The sequence below is a fragment of the Neodothiora populina genome, assembly GCF_041146345.1.
Source record: "Neodothiora populina strain CPC 39397 chromosome Unknown canker_contig_12, whole genome shotgun sequence".
Lineage (NCBI taxonomy): Eukaryota > Fungi > Ascomycota > Dothideomycetes > Dothideales > Dothioraceae > Neodothiora > Neodothiora populina.
Genome location: NW_027191404.1, coordinates 291,220 through 315,260, shown reverse-complemented (window position 1 = coordinate 315,260; position 24,041 = coordinate 291,220). Strand labels below are relative to the sequence as shown.

General features: G+C 51.4%; 5 protein-coding genes across 6 annotated transcripts; 3 read left to right on the top strand and 2 right to left on the bottom strand.

The window, feature by feature from the left end:
- Positions 1–252: 252 nt before the first annotated feature.
- On the bottom strand, positions 253–2,427 carry AAFC00_000826 (uncharacterized protein; the record flags this gene model as incomplete). Its single annotated transcript, XM_069347550.1, has 2 exons — positions 253–1,243; positions 1,292–2,427. The coding sequence occupies 2 exons, from the start codon at positions 2,425–2,427 to the stop codon at positions 253–255; spliced, it is 2,127 nt and encodes a 708-aa protein (XP_069203395.1).
- Positions 2,428–3,289: 862 nt separating this feature from the next.
- AAFC00_000825 (uncharacterized protein) lies at positions 3,290–4,773 on the top strand (the record flags this gene model as incomplete). The annotated part of the gene is made up of 2 exons (XM_069347549.1): positions 3,290–3,376; positions 3,466–4,773. 2 exons carry the CDS (start codon positions 3,290–3,292, stop codon positions 4,771–4,773), a joined length of 1,395 nt encoding a protein of 464 aa, XP_069203394.1.
- Positions 4,774–6,482: 1,709 nt separating this feature from the next.
- Positions 6,483–7,043, top strand: AAFC00_000824 (uncharacterized protein; the record flags this gene model as incomplete). Its single annotated transcript, XM_069347547.1, has 2 exons — positions 6,483–6,763; positions 6,824–7,043. The coding sequence occupies 2 exons, from the start codon at positions 6,483–6,485 to the stop codon at positions 7,041–7,043; spliced, it is 501 nt and encodes a 166-aa protein (XP_069203393.1).
- Positions 7,044–7,903: 860 nt separating this feature from the next.
- Positions 7,904–11,603, top strand: AAFC00_000823 (uncharacterized protein; the record flags this gene model as incomplete). The annotated part of the gene is made up of 4 exons (XM_069347546.1): positions 7,904–8,834; positions 8,894–9,245; positions 9,306–10,144; positions 10,195–11,603. The coding sequence occupies 4 exons, from the start codon at positions 7,904–7,906 to the stop codon at positions 11,601–11,603; spliced, it is 3,531 nt and encodes a 1,176-aa protein (XP_069203392.1).
- A 6,701-nt stretch (positions 11,604–18,304) lies between these two features.
- On the bottom strand, positions 18,305–22,793 carry AAFC00_000822 (uncharacterized protein; the record flags this gene model as incomplete). Of its 2 annotated transcripts, none has more annotated exons than XM_069347545.1 (2): positions 18,305–20,035; positions 20,100–22,793. In XM_069347545.1, 2 exons carry the CDS (start codon positions 22,791–22,793, stop codon positions 18,305–18,307), a joined length of 4,425 nt encoding a protein of 1,474 aa, XP_069203390.1. The 2 variants fall into 2 exon arrangements, with proteins under 2 accessions (XP_069203390.1, XP_069203391.1); XM_069347544.1 differs by having other exon boundaries at positions 20,100–22,718.
- Between the last annotated feature and the right edge of the window lie 1,248 nt (positions 22,794–24,041).

Sequence of the window (24,041 nt, the reverse complement as noted above, 5' to 3'; positions counted from 1 at the left end):
TCATCCCCACAACGCTCAGACCTCCATTGCTTCAACGTCTCTATAAATCTGCCGAGCAATGCATAGGACAATTGCGGATTCGCGAGACCATTCATGCTAATTGCGAAATCATTGTAAGCAGGAGTAACATGTAGGAAGACTCAGAAGAACTCTATTCCTCTAGTGGGACTGTGTAAAGGCTACCCTACTCCGGGCGAGGTGGTAAGCCCAACTCTATGGGCGCGGCCCGAGTGAATACGCCGAGACTATGCCCTAGGAGTCGTGTTCTTCCTCGAACTCGACAAGTGCAGTCCCAGCCTTGCAGAGATCTCCGGCTTTGTGCACTATCTTCTTGATAGTACCATCATGTGGTGCTTTGATGACCGTCTCCATCTTCATACTCTCAATGACAATCAATGGCTGGTTCTTCTTGACTTGAATGCCCTCCTCGACCTCGACTCGTAGTACTTTGCAAGGCATTGGAGCTACAACGCTATTGGTTAGGTCCTTCATGCCGAGGGCTTTCTCTGCCCATTTTGGTACTTCCTGCTGAAAGCGGAATTGACGACCTTGTTGGAACAGAGTCAGACTGTTCGTGTCTGGATTACGGATGATCGTTGTCTCAAGTCTTATGTGAGGGAAGAAAGATTGAAGGATCGTCGAAGAGTGATCGAATTTGCTGATCACCAGCAAAGGCTGTCCATCTGACATCGTGGCCGAAAATGTATGTGGACCCTGCTGTTGGATAGCAACAGTGACAGAGGTCGGTTTGCCATCCGACGGGTCGACAGCGACTTCTTGCAGTGAAAACGTCCTTGGGTGTGTGAATGTCTGACTGAAGCCTATCGCCTCGCGTGCTCGGGCAAGCGGAGGCTCACTGTGCCCTTGCTCTGATAGATAAAGGCCTATAGCAGCCTGCATCCAGGCCTCGTCAGGGATTGGATTCGGCTCGAAGAGTTCATCGTGATTCTTCTGGATGTATCCTGTCTCAACATCGCCGGCTACAAAGGAAGGACTCACGCACATACGCTTCAGGAATTCGATGTTCGTCACTGGACCTGCAATCTCGTAATTACCGAGTGCGACCCTCAGTTTCTGGATTGTAGTACGTCGATCCGGGCCTTGTACGATCAATTTAGCGATCATGGGATCGTAGTGTGATGTGACTTCATCGCCCGCCACGAAGCCAGCATCTATACGGACTGTATTTGTGGCCTTGGGTGTTCTCAAATGCAGTAATTTACCAGAATCCGGAACAAAGTTCCTTACATATATCAGTATGGTCACTCGGCAAACGCAAAAGATATCTCACATGTCAGGATTCTCGGCATAGATTCTAGCCTCGATAGCATGGCCGCGCTGCCTGATACGCTCATGTACTTCGTCTTGCGTGAGAGGCAAGGTACCTCCCTCTGCGACGAGGATCTGCCAATGAACGAGATCTTCACCTGTAACCATTTCTGTCACGGGGTGCTCGACTTGCAGGCGGGTGTTCATCTCCATGAAGAAGAAGTCTCCAGTATCGTTGTCGAAGATGAACTCTACTGTGCCGGCGCCTTCGTAACCAACGGCGAGTGCCGCAGCGCGAGCCTTTTCCCACAGATCCTGGCGCACCTCTTCGTCCAGACCTGGTGCTGGTGACTCCTCGAGGATCTTCTGGTGTCTTCTCTGTACACTGCAGTCTCTCTCACCAAGCGCTAGACAGTTGCCGTGCTTGTCAGCAAAGACTTGAACCTCAATGTGACGAGGTGTGGTGATGTATTTCTCAACAAGCATAACATCATCGCCGAACGAGCTCATCGCTTCAGATTTCGCAGAAGCAAGTTGCTCCAAGAAATCATCGACAGACCGAGCGATACGCATGCCTTTGCCACCTCCGCCCTTCACCGCTTTCAGCAAGACGGGATAGCCAATGTCTTGGGCTTGATCCATCAAGTACTGAGGATCTTGGTCCGCGCCATGATAGCCAGGGATACAAGGAACACCAGCAGCGAGCATGATGTCTTTCGAGCGGCTCTTGTTTCCCATAGCCTCTATAGCCTTGGAAGGCGGACCGATGAAGATGATACCTGCTTCGGTGCAGCTCTTGGCGAAGGCTGCGTTCTCACTGAGGAAACCATATCCAGGATGGATTGCTTCACAGCCATATGTTTTTGCAACGCCGACTATGCGGCCGCCATCTAGATACTGGCTTGTATCACCCAGGTTGACGGCAAAATGTGAACTTAGTGCATGCTGACTCCGTGCATCTGGGTCGGTGTAGAGCGTAGTAGTCCGGATACCATACTCTGCAGCTGTTCGTCCTACACGAAGTGCTATCTCTCCTCGATTGGCTATCAGTATGGACCGCAAGGGTTTACGCTCCGAGGCTTCAGCTGCAACGACGCTGATGGAACGCCTATGGATCACGGGGGACGAGTGTGGCAGTTTCCTGAAGGCACGGAGCATTTTGGAGTGTTCAAAGTCATATGCCACCTTTACTTTGTTCCCACAGCGGGCTCGGTGGTTGGAATATATGCAATGCTCCACCGGTGTAAAGGTTTGAAGGACGCATGGTGCCGTTACTTCGTCTTCTAGAGAGTGGCACCCAAGCAGCAAGTTATCTTCCCATCATGGTCAGGTCACAGTAGGTATCTTGATACAAACCGAAGCTAACCGAGATGCGGGGATGGTCATTGGACCCTTGTAAACAATGGCCGAGCATGCCTTCTCCGCCCTGGCACAGACCGGCAAGAGCGTCACTTCCCGATCCGGTTTTTCCTTGTCAACTGTTACAGACGTTTAGGAAGGAATGAAAACAGTGGAATGATACACGCGCTGTTCTGAAGACGCACAAGAAGCTCAAGTCTTGGGATGCAACACAGGTGGCAAGACACGACATATATCGAGTTTGCTCCTGTAACACACATGGCAAAGCAGACTTCGCTCCTCGCTTGAATCCGACTTGCTACTTCCACTGCAGCTACACGAGTTTTTGGAGGCGCCGGCTTACCAGTTTTCTCTTCTCGAATCGCCGAACATAGACCCATCAAGTCGTTCTTTTTGTAATGCATGTAGAGTTTCCTGGCTTCAGGTAGCGTTCTTCTGGAGATTGTTTTACTTCTCTTGGCTGCATTGCTTTCAGAAGCATCACTTACTTAGAATTCACCTTGAGTTTGTGTATACTGGCTGCCTACCCCATTTCATCACAGGGGGACTCCTGATATACCACCTTTGTTTATCTTTCTCGGCAGTTCTTCTTCTGTTACGGAGTACATTCTCTGATCACGCACTGAGCGATATCTTTTTTCATCTCTTCTCGACGAGCAAGATGGGCGACGACTGGGATTATGACGATGATGATTTCATGTACGAAGACCCGGACTACATATATGCGGAAGAGAGCTGGGCTCTCGCGGTGAGTTTGCAGCTTCTCCTTTCAATTCAAGCTGACCTTTGTCGCTCGTCGATGAGCTATCCACATTCATGCTGACGAGACATCATCAGGACGAACTTGCCAGTAACGCGTTGCCACAGCCAGCTTGGCCTGACGAGGTTCTAGACGATTTCTGGGGGGATTACGACAAATACGAATACTTTGAGGACATCGAATACGGCAACGATGATTATTTCGACCAAGAAGTGGTGTTGGATGACGCTATCCAGAACGCGAGTGTCAAGCGAAAGAGAGAGGATACCAAGGGCGGTACGAAACTTGGCAAGCGGAGGAAGGTCGAGAGTCTAGGAGCTCCTCCAGTCCTTTGGATATCGACGAAAGATGCGCGCGACTTCGAAATCGAGCAAGACCGGCCTGTGACGAGCAAGTCACTTCCTTCATATGCTCTGCTACCCGACTGGAGGGAGCGCTTAAGAGATGCATGCGGATTCTTCACGGTGCCGGCTTTGTCACTGTCTGTTGATGGTGATGCGACAACGAGCAGCGACGATGACCAGCATGTTGACGACGACTGGGAAGACGACGAGGAGGGAGCTATTGAAGCCGCTGCGGACGGTGATCTACCTCCAGACCTGCTGAAAGACTTTTTAGCCGCGAAGCTGGCGGAAAGCGGCATAGGGGGCGCGAGTCAAGGGGCATTCATGGAGTCGATAATGCAGATGATGTCAGGGGCCGGAGGTCCTAGCGAGGAGCTGTTAGAGAGTCTTACCTCCACCTTGCTTGGCCAGGTGTCAGACGGCGACGGAGATCCTTCAATGACAGAGTGGCTGGCTCAGAAGGGGGTAAACTTGACAGAAGATCTGGAAGTCCACGAACAGGCGCATGATGCCTCCACGACTGTGGATTCTGAGCCTACGTCACAAACGCATGCAAAGGTCTCGGAAGTCGCAGAACCGGCAACAGTGAAGTCCGGAAGGAAACGGAAGAAGACAGGATCCATGCTTTCCCACGAGATTAGAGGAAGTACAGCAGATGGAGACGAGGAGTCTTCAGAAGAAGCATCGCAATCTATCAGCAAACGCGCGAAGCTCGAGGACGACAATGCGAAACCTGCCGCTGGCGGCGAACTCGATACGTCGCCGCCTGCTAAACTACGTTCTGAAAAGTCCACTACTCAAGACTCGGATGACAAGAACGGGAGAAATCTAGATGCACATCAACAGACTCACAATCAGCCAATATCGAGTAAGCGTAAAGCCGCTGCGGCTGCGGAAGCTGTAGCAGAAAAGCCTGTGAAGCACGCGAGAGGAGGATTTGCTGCCCCAACTGCGAGTAGCCAGCGCAAGGTCTCTGAAACTCTCAAGAAGGCCGCTGAACCACTCAAGAAAACAACGAGGAGCGGTCGCAAGAGAGAGTGACGAGCAGCTCTGAGTGTTCGTGCGCAGTTACAGAAGTACGTGTATAATGATAAGGAAGACATCACAAGTTGAAAAGTGACATGCTCTGTATGTAGTGTATACCTTGGTCTACGAATGGTATGGGCTGAAGAAAGGTTCACCAGTAGGGATTGAAGCCCAACTACACCATTCACCTGCTCCGTGTTACCATGTAAAGATAAGTAGGATCTGATCTCCACGATTTGTACTGGACCGCCTAAATGTCGTCCCGAACCACAAATTTCGAAGTGTACCTGCCCAGCCCAGGACTGGAGCCGGTGCTCATGACGAAGCCTGCGCAGATGTACTAGTTACAGATATCATCTTACCGCAGTAAGCTCTCGTTATCCTTGACATGGCATACAGCTCTACCTAAGTCACCAGCGCGTCAGAGCAACTCTGTTCGAGACAATAAAGACAGAATAAAAATTACAAGACCGAGAGCCTCAATTTACCCCACGCCCACAAAAAGACACCCCCGACCCTGACCCTTGGTTTTTGTTTCCCTCTACCGCGACGCCAGCAGTAAGAAAGAAGGGACCGGCCCGCCAGCCACTGACGAAATCCCTCGCTACCTCTCCCTTGTGCGCGTGCGAGAGAAGAAAAACAAGGTTCGCGGACCCCTAGCGACAGGTACAGTGGTAGGTCATTATTGTTTACCTTGCTTTAATGTACAGTATGTTACTTTACTTTACCCTTTCCTTGCTGGCTGGATGTACGAGATAAGGTAAGATTGCTGGTGGACAGACCGCTGGAGTGATCTGCGGTATCTTGGACCTAATCACGCGCCGCCTTTCGTCAGGTGGGTGTTCTTGGTCGTTTCCGTCGTTTCATGGGGCGAGGGGGTTTTTCTTTTCTGCCTTGGTTTGGGCCTGGGGCCGAGGGATGTGAATGATGTAGGTGTGTGTTTGTAGGTATCCATGTTCTAGGCCTTGTGGAAGTGGAGGGACAGACATATATGAATTGTATTGTCGCATAGCATAACTTGCCTCACCTTACCTTATCTTAGTCGCCGACGTGTGCAGGCAAAACACTTCGAGTCGGTTTCATCATCTTCACGCACCGTGTATCGAAATAGCCGCTTGGAGGGTTCGGTTCTTGCTGCTAAGCGCTCGCTGGATCGCTGTTCTATATATCTCGAGACACGGGCTTGCAACAGAGACAAGGGAAAATGTGAGTCGTCTGTCTGTCTGTCTGTTTTGGTTTCTTTCTTTGTTTGCTTCCCTTTCGTTTTCGAGCCTCAGGGTAGGCGCGTGGGTAGCGGTAAACTTTACTGTGGCTGCATGCAGACATGCTCGCTTTCGTGCAACTGTATTTCTGGGCGCCCGTTTTGTTTTCCTTGTGGAAGGTGGACAGGTTGCTGTCACAAGGTCAATCAGTTTAGTATATCTATGGCTTGCATGTCCTGCTGTGCTGTCGTTGTTCACTGTCCTCTTTTTCTTGGTTTTTATCACTCGAAAAGTCTCTGCTCAACAAGTATTTCTCGCGCAGTTAGAGATACATACACTAAAAGTTCATTCTGTATTCGAGCACTGCTCTTAGCGCGACTGGAACGCAGCTATTGAATCAACGTTTTTCTTTCTGACCAAGCGATCAGTCTACCTACAATAAGATTATCGAAAAGATTGTACCGAAGAAACATACAAGGGCCGCTTTCACCCATCGTGTTTTTCTAAAATCATAACGACATCATGTTTGCGATACCCACTCCTGCCAACATCCAGAATGACGGATCAACGTACCCGCATAGCTGGCACAGCTTTCTACGCCTGATCCTTCGATTCTTCCAATTTGTGCTGGCGATTACAGTCGCCGGTCTCTATGGTGTCGATTTGCATGCGGCGACCAAGGCGCATGCATACACAGATGGCAAATGGGTGTTCGCCGAGGTCGTGGCTGGATTGAGCGCAGTCTGGGTATTTGTCTATATTATCCACTGGAGGTGGTTTGTGGTCGGAGACTTCATACTCTTGTAAGTATGAGTGTAGGATACGATCTGGCCGTTCTGCGCTGACGAGACTTGCTCCAACAGTGTCCTTTGGACAGCCCTCTTCGGCCTCTTCGGCAGCATGTATATCCCTGCTCACCCGACGCCCGAGCAACATGGGCAGCGACGCATGAAGAACGCAGTATGGGTTGATCTGGTCAACATGCTGCTGTGGTTCGTCACTCTACTCAGTGGGCTCGTGATCTGGTGGCGCAGCCGGAACGGCAGGACTCTGCACACCGGACGAGCACCGAGCCATGTCTAGGCGACATATAGCTGGCCGAGTGAGATGGAGAAGGGGATCATCAGGGAAGGAGTTCGTGTAGAAGAGGGGTGACCAGTCATGACCACACCAAGGTGCAGGACAAAGCCATGGTTGGATACTTGGTTGAGTAAGGTTCGATGATACGGTTATGTGATACAAACGGATGGGCGCAGCCTTCGGACTTGCCTGTACTTTAGCAGCTTTGTTATTCCGACATACCTTTATGATGCTTTGGTTATTGTAATGCTTGAACATGCAGAAGCCGCGGCGGGCTTTGCGCCTTGAGCTGACGGAGCGGCAACAGCAACAATCACGTTTCGCCATCTCTATTATCTCCCGAGCCAATGTCACCTGTCTTGACATATTATCCCGGTATGCTCTGCGATTGCAACAGTAGATGAGTATTGGCACGAGAAAGATGGAGTTTATCTCCTCCTTTGCACCGTTGGAGGTGATCGACAGGGCGGAAAGAGCCGGAGAATCAACGTCAGAAGCAGCCAGGTGCAGCCAGACATGGGAGTGTGGGACTCGGACAGGAGGGTGGAGGATATGAATCTCAACCCCTCGATAGTGCATCATCGCCCTATTGCTGTCTCGATTCCATCAAACTAGAGAGGCAGAAACCCTCACATGCATGATTCTGCGATGATCAGATGGCTGTACGCGACATGACGAACAATATATAGACGATTTCCCCCTCCAACGAGCCATTGTATTTCTTCAGATACAGTAATAGTAGTAGCTCCATTCATCAAAGGTACAGGGAGCTTCTACTCAAGGGCCATACTTGATTTATCCATTCTGGACCATTGAGGCATCCTGGAAAGAAGAAAAATCGAAAGAAGAAAGCAATTGCCATCATGTTTAGCAATTTCACGAATCTGGTTCAAAAGGCCCACTCTCTGATCGATCCTCACCTGCCCCTCCCGACCTCCTCCGACCGCAAACCATCCAAGGCATCGCTCTTTAGACAGCAGTTCCGCCTTCCGGACAGTCAGAATCCTCTACACGAGATCACCGCAGAGCTCACACTGCCCGCAAAGACCAGTTTCGACAGCAGATCACCGAGCAAAGCCCAGGGTGGACGGCCGTCGTGGGACAAGAACAACTGGGATCGTGATCGCGGCAACCATTACGTAGGCCGTCTGCACTTGTCCGAGCAGTTTCTCTGCTTCAGCACGACCAACAGCTCTTTCGTCAGCACCGCCTCGACGTCCTCGAGCACCGCTTTCACCGGCCAGACCAACGGTGCTGGACCCGCGGGCAATGGCTTCACCCTGCCCCTTTGTGCCGTCAGGAGAGTGGAGAGGCTACACAGCCAGAGCTACATGTTCGCCCTCGCAATCACCACCTGGAACGGCTACCCTGCACCAGACGAGAAGAATCCAAAGTCGCTCCAGAGCCACGGCGGCAAGACGGCGCCTGCTGCCCCGAAGCTGATCATACAACTTGCTGGAAGCAGAGCGCAGTGTGAGCGCTTTTGCGATGGCTTGAAAAGAGGATTACGAGAGGGCATGAGGGAGGTCGAGGCCATGAGGGCGGTCATTGGTGGCTGTTACTCTGAATTTATGCTTGCTTCCGAGGCCAAGCGGAGAGAAAAAGCCAGGAAAGAAAAGGAAGGAGAAGTGGACGAGAAGAAACCCGAAAAGCTCATCGATGCTGGAGAGGCAGAATGCGAAGACGCTCAAAAACCACCAGACTCTGGTCTGGGCAGTATTTTCAGATATCCTGGCGATCCCAGGAAGCTACGAGACAAAGGCAAAATGAGGCTTTGGTACGAGTATTTGCGAGGTCAGTGCAAAGTATCGCCTGTTTTGTGAGCTGCATACCCGGCTGACACTGCACGACAGAAAATGGAAGGAACGTGACTTTAGTACGACAGCCCGATCTACCTCGATTGGTCCGCATCGGTCTACCGAACCGCTTGAGAGGAGAGGTGTGGGAGTTGACCTCTGGATCTTTCTATCTGCGGCTGCAACAACCAAAATTGTACCAAGAGACGCTTGCGAAACACGACGGAAAGCAATCGCTAGCAATAGACGAGATCGAAAAGGATCTCAACCGCAGCTTGCCCGAATATCCGGGTTTCCAGAGTGATGATGGCATCGGTCGATTACGAAGGGTACTCACAGCATACAGCTGGACGAATACGGATGTCGGCTACTGCCAGGCCATGAACATTGTCGTGGCCGCTCTGCTGATGTATGCTCGCGACAGTTCTCTCCATTGTCGATAATAACGCTAACTTTTCTTGTGCTGTAGCTACCTGTCTGAAACCCAAGCTTTCTACATTCTCTCTGTCCTTTGCGATCAACTTCTACCCGGTTACTATTCGACTACCATGTACGGCACGCTGCTGGATCAGCGCGTCTTCGAGTCTCTTGTCGAGCGAACACTTCCCATCCTGTCCGAACACCTGGCAAAATCTGATGTCCAACTATCTGTCGTCTCCCTGCCATGGTTTCTTTCACTATACATCAATTCCATGCCGCTCATCTACGCTTTCCGCGTGCTGGATGTCTTCTTCCTGGAGGGACCGAAAGTCCTATTCCAAGTCGGTCTGGCCATTCTGCGCATCAATGGCGAGGAATTGCTAGACGCCGCCGATGATGGCACCTTCATCTCTGTTCTCAAATCCTACTTCACTCGCCTAGGCGACTCGGCACACCCCAAATCGGAAAATCCCAAACTTCGTGCTGTCACTAACTTTCAGGCACTTATGGTCGTGGCTTTCAAGGAGTTCTCTGGCATCACACAGAGTACCATCTCCGATTTACGCGCGAAGCACAAGGACGCCGTGCTGAACAACATTGAGTCATTCGCTAAGCGCACCTCTATCCGAAACCTTGGCCCTGAAAGCAAGAAGCTCAGTGCGAACGACCTCGGTCTGCTTTACGACAGGTTCTACGGAGTACTCTACGAGCGCGAGAATCGTATGCAGATGATCCAGCAGGAGCAAGACCGTAAGAGGAGAGCTTCGAGAGCGAGGGCAGCCGAGCTCTCCCCCGGCGCTGTCAATCAGGGCCCAGAGAAGGGAAGAGTAGGCCTCGGACCAAGTCCTACACAGATGGACTACGACTGCTTCAGGGAGTTCCTTGCAGGTTTGTTTTCGTCGTTGTTTTGGTTTGATTGAAGCGCTAATTCACTACAGGAATTGCGAAATGGGCCATCACGGACTCACCAAGCTCACCAGCCAGAGATCAGTCGCAACCACAGAACAATGGCTACTTTGGCAGCATATCCCGATCCCGTAGCGTTGTCTTATCTCCATGGGGCGCTGGACCAGAGCCGACCGACCATGAGTTCATGCAACGTCTTTTCAGGTCGTGGGATTCTGAGGAAAGCGGCGCGCTTTCACTTCACGATGTCGTGGCCGGCTTTGCCAAGATCAAGGGCCCTCGAGACATCATGAGCAACATCAGCTACTTCTTTGAGCTCTACGACGATGACAAAGATGGCAAAGTCGACCGCGAAGGGATATTGCGCATCTCGGAAGCGCTGCTTTTCTTATCGCGAAGAGGCGTTACTGATGGACTATCGACCACTTCGTCGTCGACTAACCTCGCTGAGATGGGTCCTGACGGTCAACCTGTGAGGAAGGAGACCAAAGATGAGCAGTTCCTCAGCAGTATATCCGCTTTTATCCGTCGTTGCTTTGAGTATGCGGATCCCGACCAAACCCCTGCCGACGAAAAGACAGAGACAGAACTGAACGGCGCTATGAACTCTTTCAGCATAGGAGATGACGACGGGGATGATGCGGACCTGCTCGACCTCGTAGATGACGACGACGACAACTCCAAGGCTGCGACTACCGCTGCTACGCAAGAACCGGAGGCAACGGAGAAGACGACACCTGGCGATGAGAAGGACCTATCGTTTGGTCAAACAAAGACCAATCCCAATGCAGTCAAAGCCAACCTCGCACTCGACCCTAACCACCCTCTTCACATTACTCTGCCGACATTCCGTATGCTCGTCCTGGCCGATGAAGTTCTCGAGTCCTTTTTCGACTCTGGCTTCCCCAACTCCTTCCATCTCGCAGACGCACCTCTGCCTTCGACGACTGTTACCAGCATGTCGAATCTCAGTACCGTAGCAGGTGTCGCGAACCTTGTCTCGAGCAGCAACGGAGGCCGTTCCCGAAGCTCTACACTCGCACCTGGAGTCGGCGGTCCTGGAGCAGGCGTTGTAGGCCCAGGCAAGGGACTGAGAGGCATGCTAGACAACATCGTGACAGACGGCATGCGAGTGGCGGCAGAAGTCCGACGACGAATGGACGAAGCGCAGAAAGAGCTCGACAAGGGCGCCGTTACTCGCGGCACAGGAGACGACGACGACGAAGACGAAGAAGAGCACGACGCCGGCGGCGACTTACTCGAGGGTGCAGAAGCGGATGCAGGCGTCGGACAGTCGAAGATCGAGGTCCAGAGAGCCGATCTGGATGGGCATGGCAAAGGCGAGGACGGCCAGCAACAGCAGAAGAGCGAAAAGGCCAGAGGCAAGGAGCCCGAGAGGAGAAGTGAGGAGGTGGAAAAGGACACCATGTTCGAACACTAAGGCTGTTGTTTCTTAGACTCTTCTTTTGTCCGGAGTCGAGATACGGAGTGTTTTACGGGCTTAGAGGCATCCTTATGGCCAATGGCGTAACAACGGACATTCATGGCAAGCGTGGCGGGATCATGGTTCTGGTAGGTTTATATCGGTAGATACCAGGATCTCGAGGTTTTATTTTCATCCCGAAAAGCCTAAGAAAGCAGACGAAAAAAAAGCATGAATCAAATCTCATCGTATTCTTTGCCTGTTCCTCTCTTCTCACCTTCTCCTACTCTTGCTCACTTATCATCTGCATTCCTTGTCACTTCCAATATACTGTGTCTAACAACGAAAGCAAGGATACAACGTCGTCTATATACCTGGCACTCCAAACCATGGTCATCGTTACCCTTCCCCTACTGACACCTACAAATCAATCCTCCCCTTCCCTCGGACCTCCCTTCCCACAATCCAACCCAACCCCCCTCAAAACCCAGACCCCTCCAACTCCCCCGCCCCGGGACTAACCCAAACCCCCCTCCCCCCCCCCCCCCCATCACGCCCCCAAAGACCCTCAACTCCCTAACCCCTCGATCCTCAAACCCCAAGCTCCGAAACACGCCCCTGGACGCCTCACTCGCGGGATCAAACAGCCCCAGCACAGCGCCCACACCCAGCTCCTCTCGCGCATACGCAAGCAAGTGCACACACGCCTCCTTAGCGAATCCCTTCCGCGTATACTGCGGCAAGATCGCAAACCCCAAATCAGGCACAGAGTACGCATTCGGCGCCTCGCCGCGCATGAGCGAGACTGTACCTATCGGCGTGCTGCGTGCTAACAATCCCTCTCTATCCCCGTCTTCTTCGCCGCTCTGCGTCTCTGCTGCGCGAGGCGTCTTGAGGCTGATGAGATATGTCCCGTACCCGTTCCTGGCGTGTTCGGCGCGGAAGCGCCCTGCGAGCAGGTCGTGTGCTGCTTCTGGGGTCGTGATGGAGGTGGGCTTTCCGCCTGTTGAGGCGATGAACTGCGGCGTGTTGTAGAGCGTTACTAGGAAGGTGCAGTGTGACGCGTTATTGGCGTCGAGGTGGCTTATGTACAGGCGCGGGGTGGGGAGGTGGAAGGGCGTGGTCTTTTTTTTCTTTGCCTGTGTTTTTCTGGTACTGTTCAGGGGAGGGGTTTTTGTTTTTTCTTGGGAGATGGAGAATGGGAAATGGGAGGTTGAAGGGGACGAGTCGTGCTGTCTATGATGGAGGTGGGTATTTATTTTCGTTTGATCTTTGTTCAATCTTTGTTCAGTCAGAGGTGAGGCTGTCGTGGATGTTGCTCTCTCTTCCTCCCTTATCTTGCACAGTAAGAGTCATACCATCGCTCCTCCTCGAGTTGAGTCATTCCTGCATAGTCGTTCATAGCGTTACAGATGCCTCATGAACTCCACTTTCTTCATACGTCTATACCATACCATCCTCATTTATGTTATAGTAGAACCTCACAGTCCTTATTATGTACGCCAGTGTTACTAGACATGGGCTACAACAGACCGAAGAGCAAATCTGACTGCAACAGCACAGATTGACTTGTGGATGACCTGATCCAGCGATGAGGAGATGTGGGCATGTTGAAGTCTCTGGGAATATCTCCACAGCTGGGACATTCCGGACGAAGTTAGTGATGTACCTCATTCGAAGCCTCATAATGATAGCGATAGTAGCACTATCGAATTACTGTACTGCAGCCTCGTATATCCAATTTTGAAAATTCATGCCTACATATATACGTACATAACATCCTAACTACCTGAACTCTTGAGATCTTATATTGTACATCACCGAATTTATGCCATCCATGCCCCGCCATGTTCCTTTTTCTTTTTATCACGTCCCAACAGAGGCGCTGATCTAGCAGCGTGCACTCGTGACACTCTATCCATTCCTGTCCTAGACACATGCAATGAGATGGTACCAGCCCATCTCAGCGTTCGTACTTTCGTGATCCAAAGCTCATTTGGGTCCCTTGTCCTTCATAAACCGTGACAACGTCCAGCCGGTCGCGAAGTCATACGTGGTCAGTCAATCATCACTCTTGTCTTTCTTTTCGTTCGTTTTTCTCGCAATATCTCATGCTCAATCATGTCCGTGCCCAGGCAACTTTCCTGTCCATTCACTCATATCACTCCGTCCTCTGCCCTTCGTGAGGTCCCCTCTGCTCCACCTCCACTTCCAATAAAGCCCTCACCTTCCTCCAAAATGTGAGCATTGACATGAGGACCATTCCTACCCTCTTCTTCAATACTTGCCCTCTCCTTCATTGCTGCCGCAGCTCGGCGGCGCGCCTTCTCTTTTTCTTTTTCTTCGGCTGCGCCCCATGCTTTGTCTAGTATTCTTTGTTTCATCGTGTTCCATGTCGCGCTCCAGGTCTGGGTTTGCACGGTGCTGCCGCTATTGCGGCTGCGACGGTATGGAGGGCATGAAGTTGCCGTTGGCCGCGATATTGATGCCGAGGTCGAGCGGTTCCGTACAGGGAGATGAGTCAGCGATGGTTGGTAGTCGCGGATGGACGGGGTCCAGGATCTGCGGTTCTGGGCCTGGTTCTGGGCAGTGAGGTTCGGGTGGGCTTGTAAATCCTGGGATTGTTGTTGTTGTCGTTGCTGTGTGGCTTTCAGCGATTCGTAGGAGGGGTCGTCTTGGCCTTCGAATGTTGAATCTCTGTTACGTCTGCGATCAGTTGATGCTTTTATTGCCAGTGCTTCGACAAAACTCCTCGGGAGTCTTTGAATCGATGCAAAGAGTCAAGTCGCGCAGCTCACTCACCTCTCCAGACTGGTCTTGATAAAGCTGTCACGATTACTATCGGCTAGTCAGGCCTCAGAAGACGTCTTTCGGTGCCGAGGCAAAGCAGGACGCGTAGTTTCCTCTTCGTTCTTAGCATCTTGACCAGGATTTGCCACTTCGTACTCCAGTATCTTGATCAGCTTGTAGAAACAAACCGCCAATATAGCACCCATTGCTGGTCCCAACCCTGTGTGCGGCAAGTCAGTCTCAGCCGGTATCTTTTGGTAGAAAATATCATAGACAACTCACAGTAGATCCAATGTTCTTTGTCCCAAACTCCAGTGACGAGGCAAGGTCCAAAACTCCGAGCTGGGTTCAGGGATCCGCCAGTGTAGTAGACACCGACGAGCTCAGAGATGAATAACGAGAACCCTATTCCGATTGGTGCCATGAACGTCGCCTTGTGTTTTTCCTTCGCTAGCATGAAGATTGTAAAGACAAGTTCAGCAGTAAGCACTGCTTCGATAAACACGCCTCGCGCCAGTGAGGTGTCTTCTGAGAGAGTCGTGCGCACGGAGAGCGAGGTCGGAAACAGGGCGCGTAGTAATACTGTTGCAAGCATGGAGCCACACAGCTGTGCGATCAAGAGCAATAGCGCGCGGAACATGGATATGCTGCGGACCAGATACATACCTAGGGTCACTGCTGGATTGAACAGACCTTTGCGGCAATAACGTCAGCATACATTACAATACTTCACGATTGATGGATGAGATGAAAGATACCTCCGGAGATTCGAAAGAAGATCCAAACATTTACCATTAGTGAGAAACCAAAAGCCGAAGAAATGTACAAAAGTACAATGGGACTGTATCCATTATTCGTAGCAGTAGATCCATTTTGATCAATGTTAGCAACTTGCGTTCCAGCGAAGGCGAAGAACAGAAACATAGTAGTGCCAATGAATTCACCAAGCAAGGCCACGAAATCTATGCGCATAGTCGGTAAAGTCAGCCTTCGTCCCTCATTGTTTCAATAATATCACCGATCTCATGGGCCAAGCAATGTGCACTCACGGTTCTTCGCACTCGAGTTCATCCACCAAGTCAAAGGTAGTCTCAGGATTTCATCTGGTGGGACCGAATCGCCTCCACCTCCTCCTTGTGCTCGCATACGTGGGACAGCAGATCGCGAAGGTGACCCATTGACGCTGTCGATGTCCGAAAGCGCGTCGAAACGGTATGAATTCCTCTTCGGGTCAAAGCGAAGACCGCGCATCGAGGAAGACTGCTTATGAGTTGGCCACCGCTGATACGGCTGATTCTGAGGCACGCCGCCTGACATCATTTGCGAGTGTTCATCGTAAACATGCTCTGTCGTTGGTATCGCATGAGGAGCCTCACTGTAATTCATGTCTTGGTACGAGGGTTGATAACGAGGTGCTGGAGGGGTCCAATAAGTCATTTCATTTCCTCCCGTGCCCATTCGCCGAACAGGTGACGGCGATGAAGGCACTTGGTCGGTAGACAGACGTGTGATCGCAGGAGGTCTTGGAGGTAAGGAGTCTGCTGTAGGCATAGCAGGGACTGGGGGCGTAGGTGCCGTCATGATATTTTGTGTTCCGGAGGGTGTCTGAACCTCATTTGGTCTGTCAATAGCGATTCCAGTATTATTCGAAAGCATTCGCTGATCTGCACTCGGTGGGGTCGGGAGTTGTTGCATCCTTAGTGGTGAGGGTGCGCCTATATTGGGTTGCTGTACCTGTGAGATCGATGGCCTATGCTGTGACATTGGTCTCTTCCCTGACATATCAGGGTCGGTTTGTCCAAGGGCGGAGTACACAAGTAGATGTCAGGAGCAGAACGCATGAATTGGTCTAGTACTTCCGGTGCTCACTCTGGATGGTAGTGTTGACGAGATTACAATATGATAAAGATAGGGCAATGTTTTATACCTGTTCCGAGGTCGAAGACAGGGTTTGATACGCCGGTTGGGACTGTGACGAAGGTAGAGGGTAGCGAGGCAAGACTGAATTTTGGAGCACAGGGAATAATGCACCGATTCGCAGATGCGAATCTATCTTAAAACATAACCTACCTTGTTTGTGTTGATGGTCGATGCACACTATTGTCATCGGGCTGTCGCAATACCATGGGTCTATCACAATCGTTGCTCGAGCCTACAAGTGGCGAGCGCATCGCTGCTGGGGAGACGATCTTAGCGAGCGGTCGTACCTTGTCAGATATCTGGACGGCTCTCTGTAGGATCTCTTCGGTTTATTGTGCTCGGTCCAATGCTTGGGATGGATCTATACAAAGAACACTGTCTGCACACGGCAGTCCGCGCGGCAGGAGTGTCGAACCCGGGAGACGATTGTGTCGCTGTTTCGAACTTTGTCAAGTACCGCCAACGGATGTTGGTCGAGTCAAAGGTCCCTGTCCATGCATGTTTACCAGCCTCTGCACAGCACGACAGGGGCAAGTCGGTCCATCTGCTGCGTTGAATCCCGAATAGGCGCAAAGACACTCTGGATGCGCTCTTTGTGACGTAGATATGCACCAATCGTGCCACTGACAGACAAGAGGTCCAAAGCATAAGTTGCGACGAGTGGGGACGAGCCATGGAGCAAAAGTCAACAAGACGTGGTAGAACAGCATCATGGTGCGAGCTTTCCTGTGACGAAGTATGAACCGGTTTTCTGGAAGGTTTACCATTACGCGATAGGTGCTCCTCGTCGATCGCTAATTTGTCGTGATGTGCTTTGCAATTACCCGAAAAAACCTATACAGTAGACGAGCAGTAGAAACCCAGGAGGATCGGTTCCATTGCTCCGGGCATTAACAGGATCTTAGCTCTTGAGCCTATTCATCACACGAGATACCATTTGACAGCATGCGTAATGCTGCCGAAGCAATGACCTTGTGCTTGGACCGATGTGTTGACGTAGTAGAGAGAGAGATGAGAAACTTCAGGGCTGTGAGGAAATTTGGGAGAATGAGGAAGAATACAGAAACCTACCGGACGGCAACGAGGTTTTTCGACGCCGCCAGTGTTTGAGGACTGACTCGCGCCTTCTAAGACACAAACAAGGTTTGATGCTCTGACAGGACAGGCATCGAACCCACGTGTGAGCACGTAGCTTAACAGCTTTGTCGGCTAGGTCAAGTTACGAGGTTGATGCTACAGTACATGCTTTGGTTCGCGATCCGCATGTCATTTTAGGAGCACGACCTTTTGACTTGTGTATTGACCTGTGGTACTCTCAATGCTGATATATGGATGGGTTTAAGTGTGGGAGATGACCTGTAAGCACTACGATGAAGACTTCGGTAAAACGAAGAATAAATTCGAGCGTACCATAACCGATCAACAGATTCTGTGGTAGATCAAGAACAGAAAAGCAGCAGCTGTGGGGAAGTTGTCTTAGAGATCGAGAATCCGAAGGGCACGAGCACGAGTGGGCGCTCGATCGAGACAGCGTCTGTGCTTTGAAGAAGCGAGGCTCATTTATCACTTCGTATCAACAGATCGCGAGTCCACTGCCAATTACAGGCAACCTGAGTGAGGTTCTTCTGAAACTTTTACACTGGCTGCATTAGGTGAGGCAAGGGAGTCAAGAGAACGATGATGGCAGATGATGTAACTTTTAGGAGTATATAATAATGTGTTGTAAGAAATGCAGTATAATGATGATACCTGACGAAAATGTGAAAGCGCCCATGTGCCTGTGTATTTATGATAAAGCTGCGAGAACAGGAAAAGTCACTGGTAGTGTGTGGGTATGTAGAACAGACACGCTGAGGCTTTTTCAAGAATCTGTGGTCCATCAGACAAGCAATCGAAACATAGATAGAAAGTTGATGGCTGAAATCTGTATCAAATTTGTGAGAACATGAAAGTAATTCCTGACAGATGAAAAGTAAAATGTCATGAGATGCTAGGGCGATGGAAGAGACTCAAGGCATATCCAAGTAAGTCTTCTTCTTCCAGAATTTTATGCCCTTTCTCTTTTCGGTTCTTTGTCCAGTCATACCGACAACGGGCGCCGGCGCACTGTTATTAATGATAGGTTTGGGGCCAGAGCTCTGGGGAGGCTCGTAGTTTCGAAAGAAGTCCGCCAAATCACTAGTCTCGGATCGTCCATTCTCCTGAGCACCGAGTCGTGCGGTTTTGCGTGAATCTCCTGCTTCACGTACCTGCATCTTCGCACGATTTGGGTTGCGTGGTATGCTACCAGCAGACGAAATCTGTGATGTTATCTGAGCTGGTCTCATCGTCGTGTTGGAGATGCGTGACTCAAGGGATGGCGAAACACTCCCCGCTTCGTCTATTGGGCTTATTGGAGATACTGGAGACATGGTAGATGTCACTGAAGCTTTGCCCTTGTGGTTGGGCTGTTGAGGCGTCGTCGTTTCAGAGGGCGCTGTTGCTGCACGAAGGCTGTTTACTGAATCGGCGCGAGCTTTATTTAGCATTGCCCGTGCTTGTGACTGTCCAGCGGCTGCAAGAGGTTTAGGCGCGTTGTCGGAGGGAGGCTCGCTGTTGCGTAAGAAGTCCATCAAGCTTTCCTCAGGACGTCGGTCTCGAGGCAACGCTGTGAGATAATCTTCATCCTCTGAATCGTCGATGTGATATGGGTCCTTGTTACGATGGCGCTTGCGTTCGACCATGCCGATGGGTCCTCCGCCGCCAGGAATATTCAGATGAGCGGGCTGAGTAGGATGCGCGGGTTGGTGAGCTGTTACTGTAGCTGTGCTACCACTTCCGCTAGGTAACAACCTGGCTTGCGAGTTTGTGGAACTTCTTGCAGAAGGGGGCTGGCTCGAGTAGCTGGCTGAGGCGCCCGTATTTGGGCGAAAACTTGGGTGTCCGTTCGAAGCTGAGTTGCTTTGCACAGAAGCAGAGAAGGTAGACTCGTTGGGCCCAGATCTAACGTCAAAGCTCTGCCCGTTATAATTCACCTCATCATCATCAGTGGTGTCATGAAACGGCGCGATATTGCGGGGTATGCGATTTCCATCTTTATTTGGTGGACCATTCCGTATGAAGTCAATAAGCTCAGCGTTATTACTTCCGCTGACAGAACCTTTTCCTTCGCGCGGCGTTCCGGCATAGCGAGTCACGGGAGAGTGTTTCATACTAGGAGTACTCATAGAATTGCTCCTCTTCGCATGTGCTGCAGCAGATGTCGGCATAGCAGGCACAGGGGGCACGTTCTCGTTGCCATTGAATGTTTGTCCTGTGCCAGAACCGGACACACTGTTCGCTTGGGAATTGGCTCGAGAACGTAAAGATTGCGTGCTCCTGGAGGCAAGAAGTGGGTTGAAAGGGTTAGGCTCTTTATCGGGGCCGGTGGATCGTATATAGTCTGCAAAATCACGTGTCGACGAAGTCTGCACTTGAGGTTCCCTGGCGAGCTGGCCATAGGCAGTGGGCTTTGCGTTCTTCGGAACTGGTCGAATGACAGGTGATTTTCGTGCATTCAATATTTGCTTCTGCTTGTCCTTCGGAAGCGATGCTGAGGAAGGTGATTTCATGGCGCCACGGCTAGGTCTTGGTCCTACAAGATCCGTATCAATCGCTGGCGGTGCATTTTTTCTCCCTGATCCAGCTGAGTTGATATTTTCCCTTGACCCGTTGCCTCGCGGACGAGCAACAATTTTCACCTGAGGCGTGAAAGCGGAGCCCTTTGGACAGCTGTCAGTATTGATGTGGGCTTGACTTCTCTTGTCTTGACTTGACTTGACTTACTGGTACATCACGAGCAGTCTCGGGCGTCAAAGTATATTTGATGGTATCATTACTTTGCACCAACATGTCGAAATCCTCAGGCGATGTGATCGTCGGGCTGGTTAGCCTGGTCAGACTGATAGAAGACTTGCTAGGCTCGTCCATATCGCCTCTGTTCTCCACTGGGATAATCTTGAGACTGTTTCTCCTACTACTCGAGGTTGAGCTTTCCGAGTCGAGAACCTTTGATGCTCCGCGATTATGGACATACTCCTCCGTTATGGACTGATACAGTCGGGGGGAAGCTTTGTTGTGATTTTTTAATTCATCAGATGTCTGCTGAGAGATTCCCAGGCCTTGCACAGCGAGGGGGGAGTCGTTCGCGACAGGTTGTGGAGCGTCTGCAACCCTCGCTGTTTCAGCTGGGGTAGCACCAGTTTGAGCTTGGCTCGGCACCGGGTCCGATGACTTTGCGGAATGCTCTTTTGGGGAGTATGTAGACGGAGAAGACGGAGGTGATAGGTTTCTGCTTGCCAAAAAGTCTCTGGGGCTGGTTGATCCCTGCGAACCCGCTTTTGTGCTGCGGGCTGGACTATATTTGGACGCTAGTGTCAAATTCGGCGGACGATCGACTCTGCGCGGCGTTATAGCATCTTCATAGGGGACCTCGAACATAGGGCGGCCAGAGAAATCACGCGAAGCTGGTCTCACCACTGGGCTAGGAGCGGCTTCTCGTCCGTCATCCTCGTCAAACCTAGAGTCGTGATTAGGCATGTGCTGGGGTGTCGCTCGGTGCTGGGACACAAGAGTCGTGGACCGGTCATTGAGCGTATAGGAGTGAGCTGTATGCGCGCTTGCTTTTGATTCGGGGCGTTGTTCATTATGGTCAGTGGCTAGTGGACCGTTCTTGTCGGGGAACGTGCTGTTGGTAGCCTCCTCATCATTCTCCGATTCTTGTTTTGTGTCCTGACCCAGCATGAATGACTTCATGTCGCCGATGGATTTGCGTCTGAATTCCTCCGAAAGACGTACTTCTCTGGCGTTGTTTCGTGTGGCTATCGACTCGCTGGGTTCTTGACATGCCGCTCCATTGGCTGGCCTAGAAGCACAATTGGTGGACGCAGAAGTCGAGTCGCCATCCGGCAAAGGGCCGTCTCGGTCATGTCTCTGCCAAATGTGGTTGTCCATTCTTGGGGTAATTTCGGATTCTGGAGCTGGCAGTTCGAGTTGAGAAGGGTCCACGGTGGGTATGGGTGACCCGCGTGCCTGGGTGTCGGAAAGAAAGGTTCCATCAGTCGACACCTCGCCTGGTGTTTCTGCAGGCCACGCGCCGGGCGCGTCGACGAACGGGGTCCCCAAGGGAAATTGAGGAGAGGTTGAAGGGCGTGTTGCATGGCTCGAAAGAGGTCTGACAGGCCTGAAGTAGGAGAAATTGTTCAGACTTTTGACTGGGCGATGGTTCACGCGATTGTTTGTGACGTGGTCCTGCGGTACTTTTTCATCCGGGTCTCGCGCAAGCCATGGTGTCTCTATCTCGGCAGTTTCCCTCGACGAGGTTGGAATCGGGATGTTTGCCGCGATGACATGCTCAGGATGGTTCATGTCTGGGATACTCGGCGTGGCGACACCTTCAGTAAGGGGTCCACCAAGACTCGTGCGACGAGTTGCGATTGGACTACCAGTGAAGCTTCTGGAGGAGCGGCGACCGGTGCTGAGGCCTCGAGATCTAGTGGATCTGCGCCAGCCTCGCCAGAGACGCTCCATAGAAGAGTTCAATGCAGCCTTTTCTACATCAGACTCCCCTATCAGGATGTGTCCTCCTGCGTGCCGAGCATGGTCAACTCCCGCATTGAAGCCTTGTCGCCGCGTGCGCACAGCTGCACTAGTTGACGCAAATGACAGCAGCTGCTCAGCAACAAAGTCAAGCACGCCAGCAAGGAAGATCTCAGCAGATAAGGAGATAACAGTCGTCTGAGACGAGCGGCGTCCGAGTAATAAGCCTTCTTCTGAAACGTATCGCTCATCATCATCAATATCAAACTCGCTCTTGTCGCTGCGCATCATGACGCGCAGTCGTGTCCGTTTCCAGATAAACTCCAAGTTCCATCTCGCCGACTCTTTCGGCGTTTGCGGTCGCTCTGCATATTCGTCGTTGTCGTCGTCGTCGCTGTCCTGCAGCGCAAGCAGGTCTTGGAGGTTTGCTTCGGCGCGGGAGATGGCATCTCGAGCTAGATTCTTCTTTAATATATCTGCAACAGCTGGTCTTAGGGCTAATAAGCTTGTGGACCGAGCGGTTGCCAGAAAATCATAGAGGAGCTTGTCTAAGAACGCGTTCACGAGTAAGATGGCGCCCTCGGCGACGGCGACGCGACCTTCTCGATTCCGGTCGAGTGCATTTTCGTCGTCGTCGTCGTCGTCGTCGTCGTCGTCATCGTCAACACCATTCTCGTCCTCATCCTCGTCTCCAGACACTGAGCCCCTACGTGAGTATTGAGACTCGGTCGCAACCTGCGATGCATTGACAGGCGATATGTATTCAGGCAGAGGTCGGACATTTGTCAGGTAAGTGGGTGCATTGGCTGTCATGCTAGATACTATTGAGGACCGGCCGTCGCTCACGACAGACTCGGCGCGAGACATCAAGGGCGAAACGAAACTGTAGCCATGACTGTGAGTGACAGCTGTGTCGTAGAAATCAGACGAGAACGCTGCCATTGGAGTTCGCGTGGATCCGACCCTGTTTTGCAGGGTTTAGCTGACAGGGATGCCGACGTCAAACTTGTTGTCTAATTGGAGAGTATCTTCACACGCTTCCGCTGCACAACCAGACTGCGATTTCGGACTGGAGGTTGTCGGCCGCCAGGCTGCAGCAACGTTGGCAGCCTGCAGGAAGACTAACGACACCGAATCGAGGCCCGACAATGGTCTTGGGAGCGATACACAACGCGAGATGCCCACCATAAGATGTCGTGGGATCCTGCACCAGCTTTCAGCAGCATCAGAGTCACTCCTCGATCTCACTCAGGGGCCATGCTATTGGTATAGATCCGGAAATTAAGTTTCAGAACTTCGACGGTTCAGACGATGAGCGTTTTCCAACAACGATTCGGGAATGAACCACGTGGAAAAGGATTCTTATGTCACTATTGTTCAAACGAAAGGAAATAAATGATTGTAAAGAAAGGGAGATTTTCAGATGGCGACAAAACTCCGCCGTGTGTGAATCAAAGGAAATTAACACGTCGGCATAGTCGACGCCCTATCCATACCTTACCATGGTTTACCTAGATGCTGTGCCAAAATGCATCGGATCTCCCCCATAAGCAGTCCGAAAATGTATGGGCGGAGTAAGGCAAGACAGCTAATATTCGGACTGGTGCCGGCTAAACCCAAGGCTATACTGTGCCTCAGTGTCGGTGCGTGCTAGTGAATAGCTCGTGACGATCGCTCCGGTCTCTGTATACGGTGGTATATTAGACCATCAGCTGCCTCATCATGTCCGTATGCTTCTGTTAGTTCAGCGAGTCGTAGAGGAGGGTATCATTGCAACTTGTGTACAGGATCTGCGCAACTAGAGTGGGATATTGTTTCGCATTGCACGTCGCCAGTCATCTGCAGCTGCCCGTTTCAAGAACAGACACGAGTCCAGGGTCGCTCGAATTAGCTTGAAGTCGACGACTAGCTACCCGTAGCGCATCTTCTAGGGCGGACTTCCGCGCATTCGACTCTTAACACAGATGGTCATGTGAGCAACCTTCGACGCGACGAGTCGCTGCGATGAACCTCGGTACGTATGATAACTTGGGTCTGTACCCTTACAGAGCTGCTCTCGGTGCTATGTGCTATATAGCAAGATAGTGTAACGCACTCAAGGTATCATGATTCAGTGGTTTACTTGGGCTGTTCGCGCTGTTGCACCCTGTCTTTTTCCCAACCTCATAAGTCATTGGTTCACAATTCTCC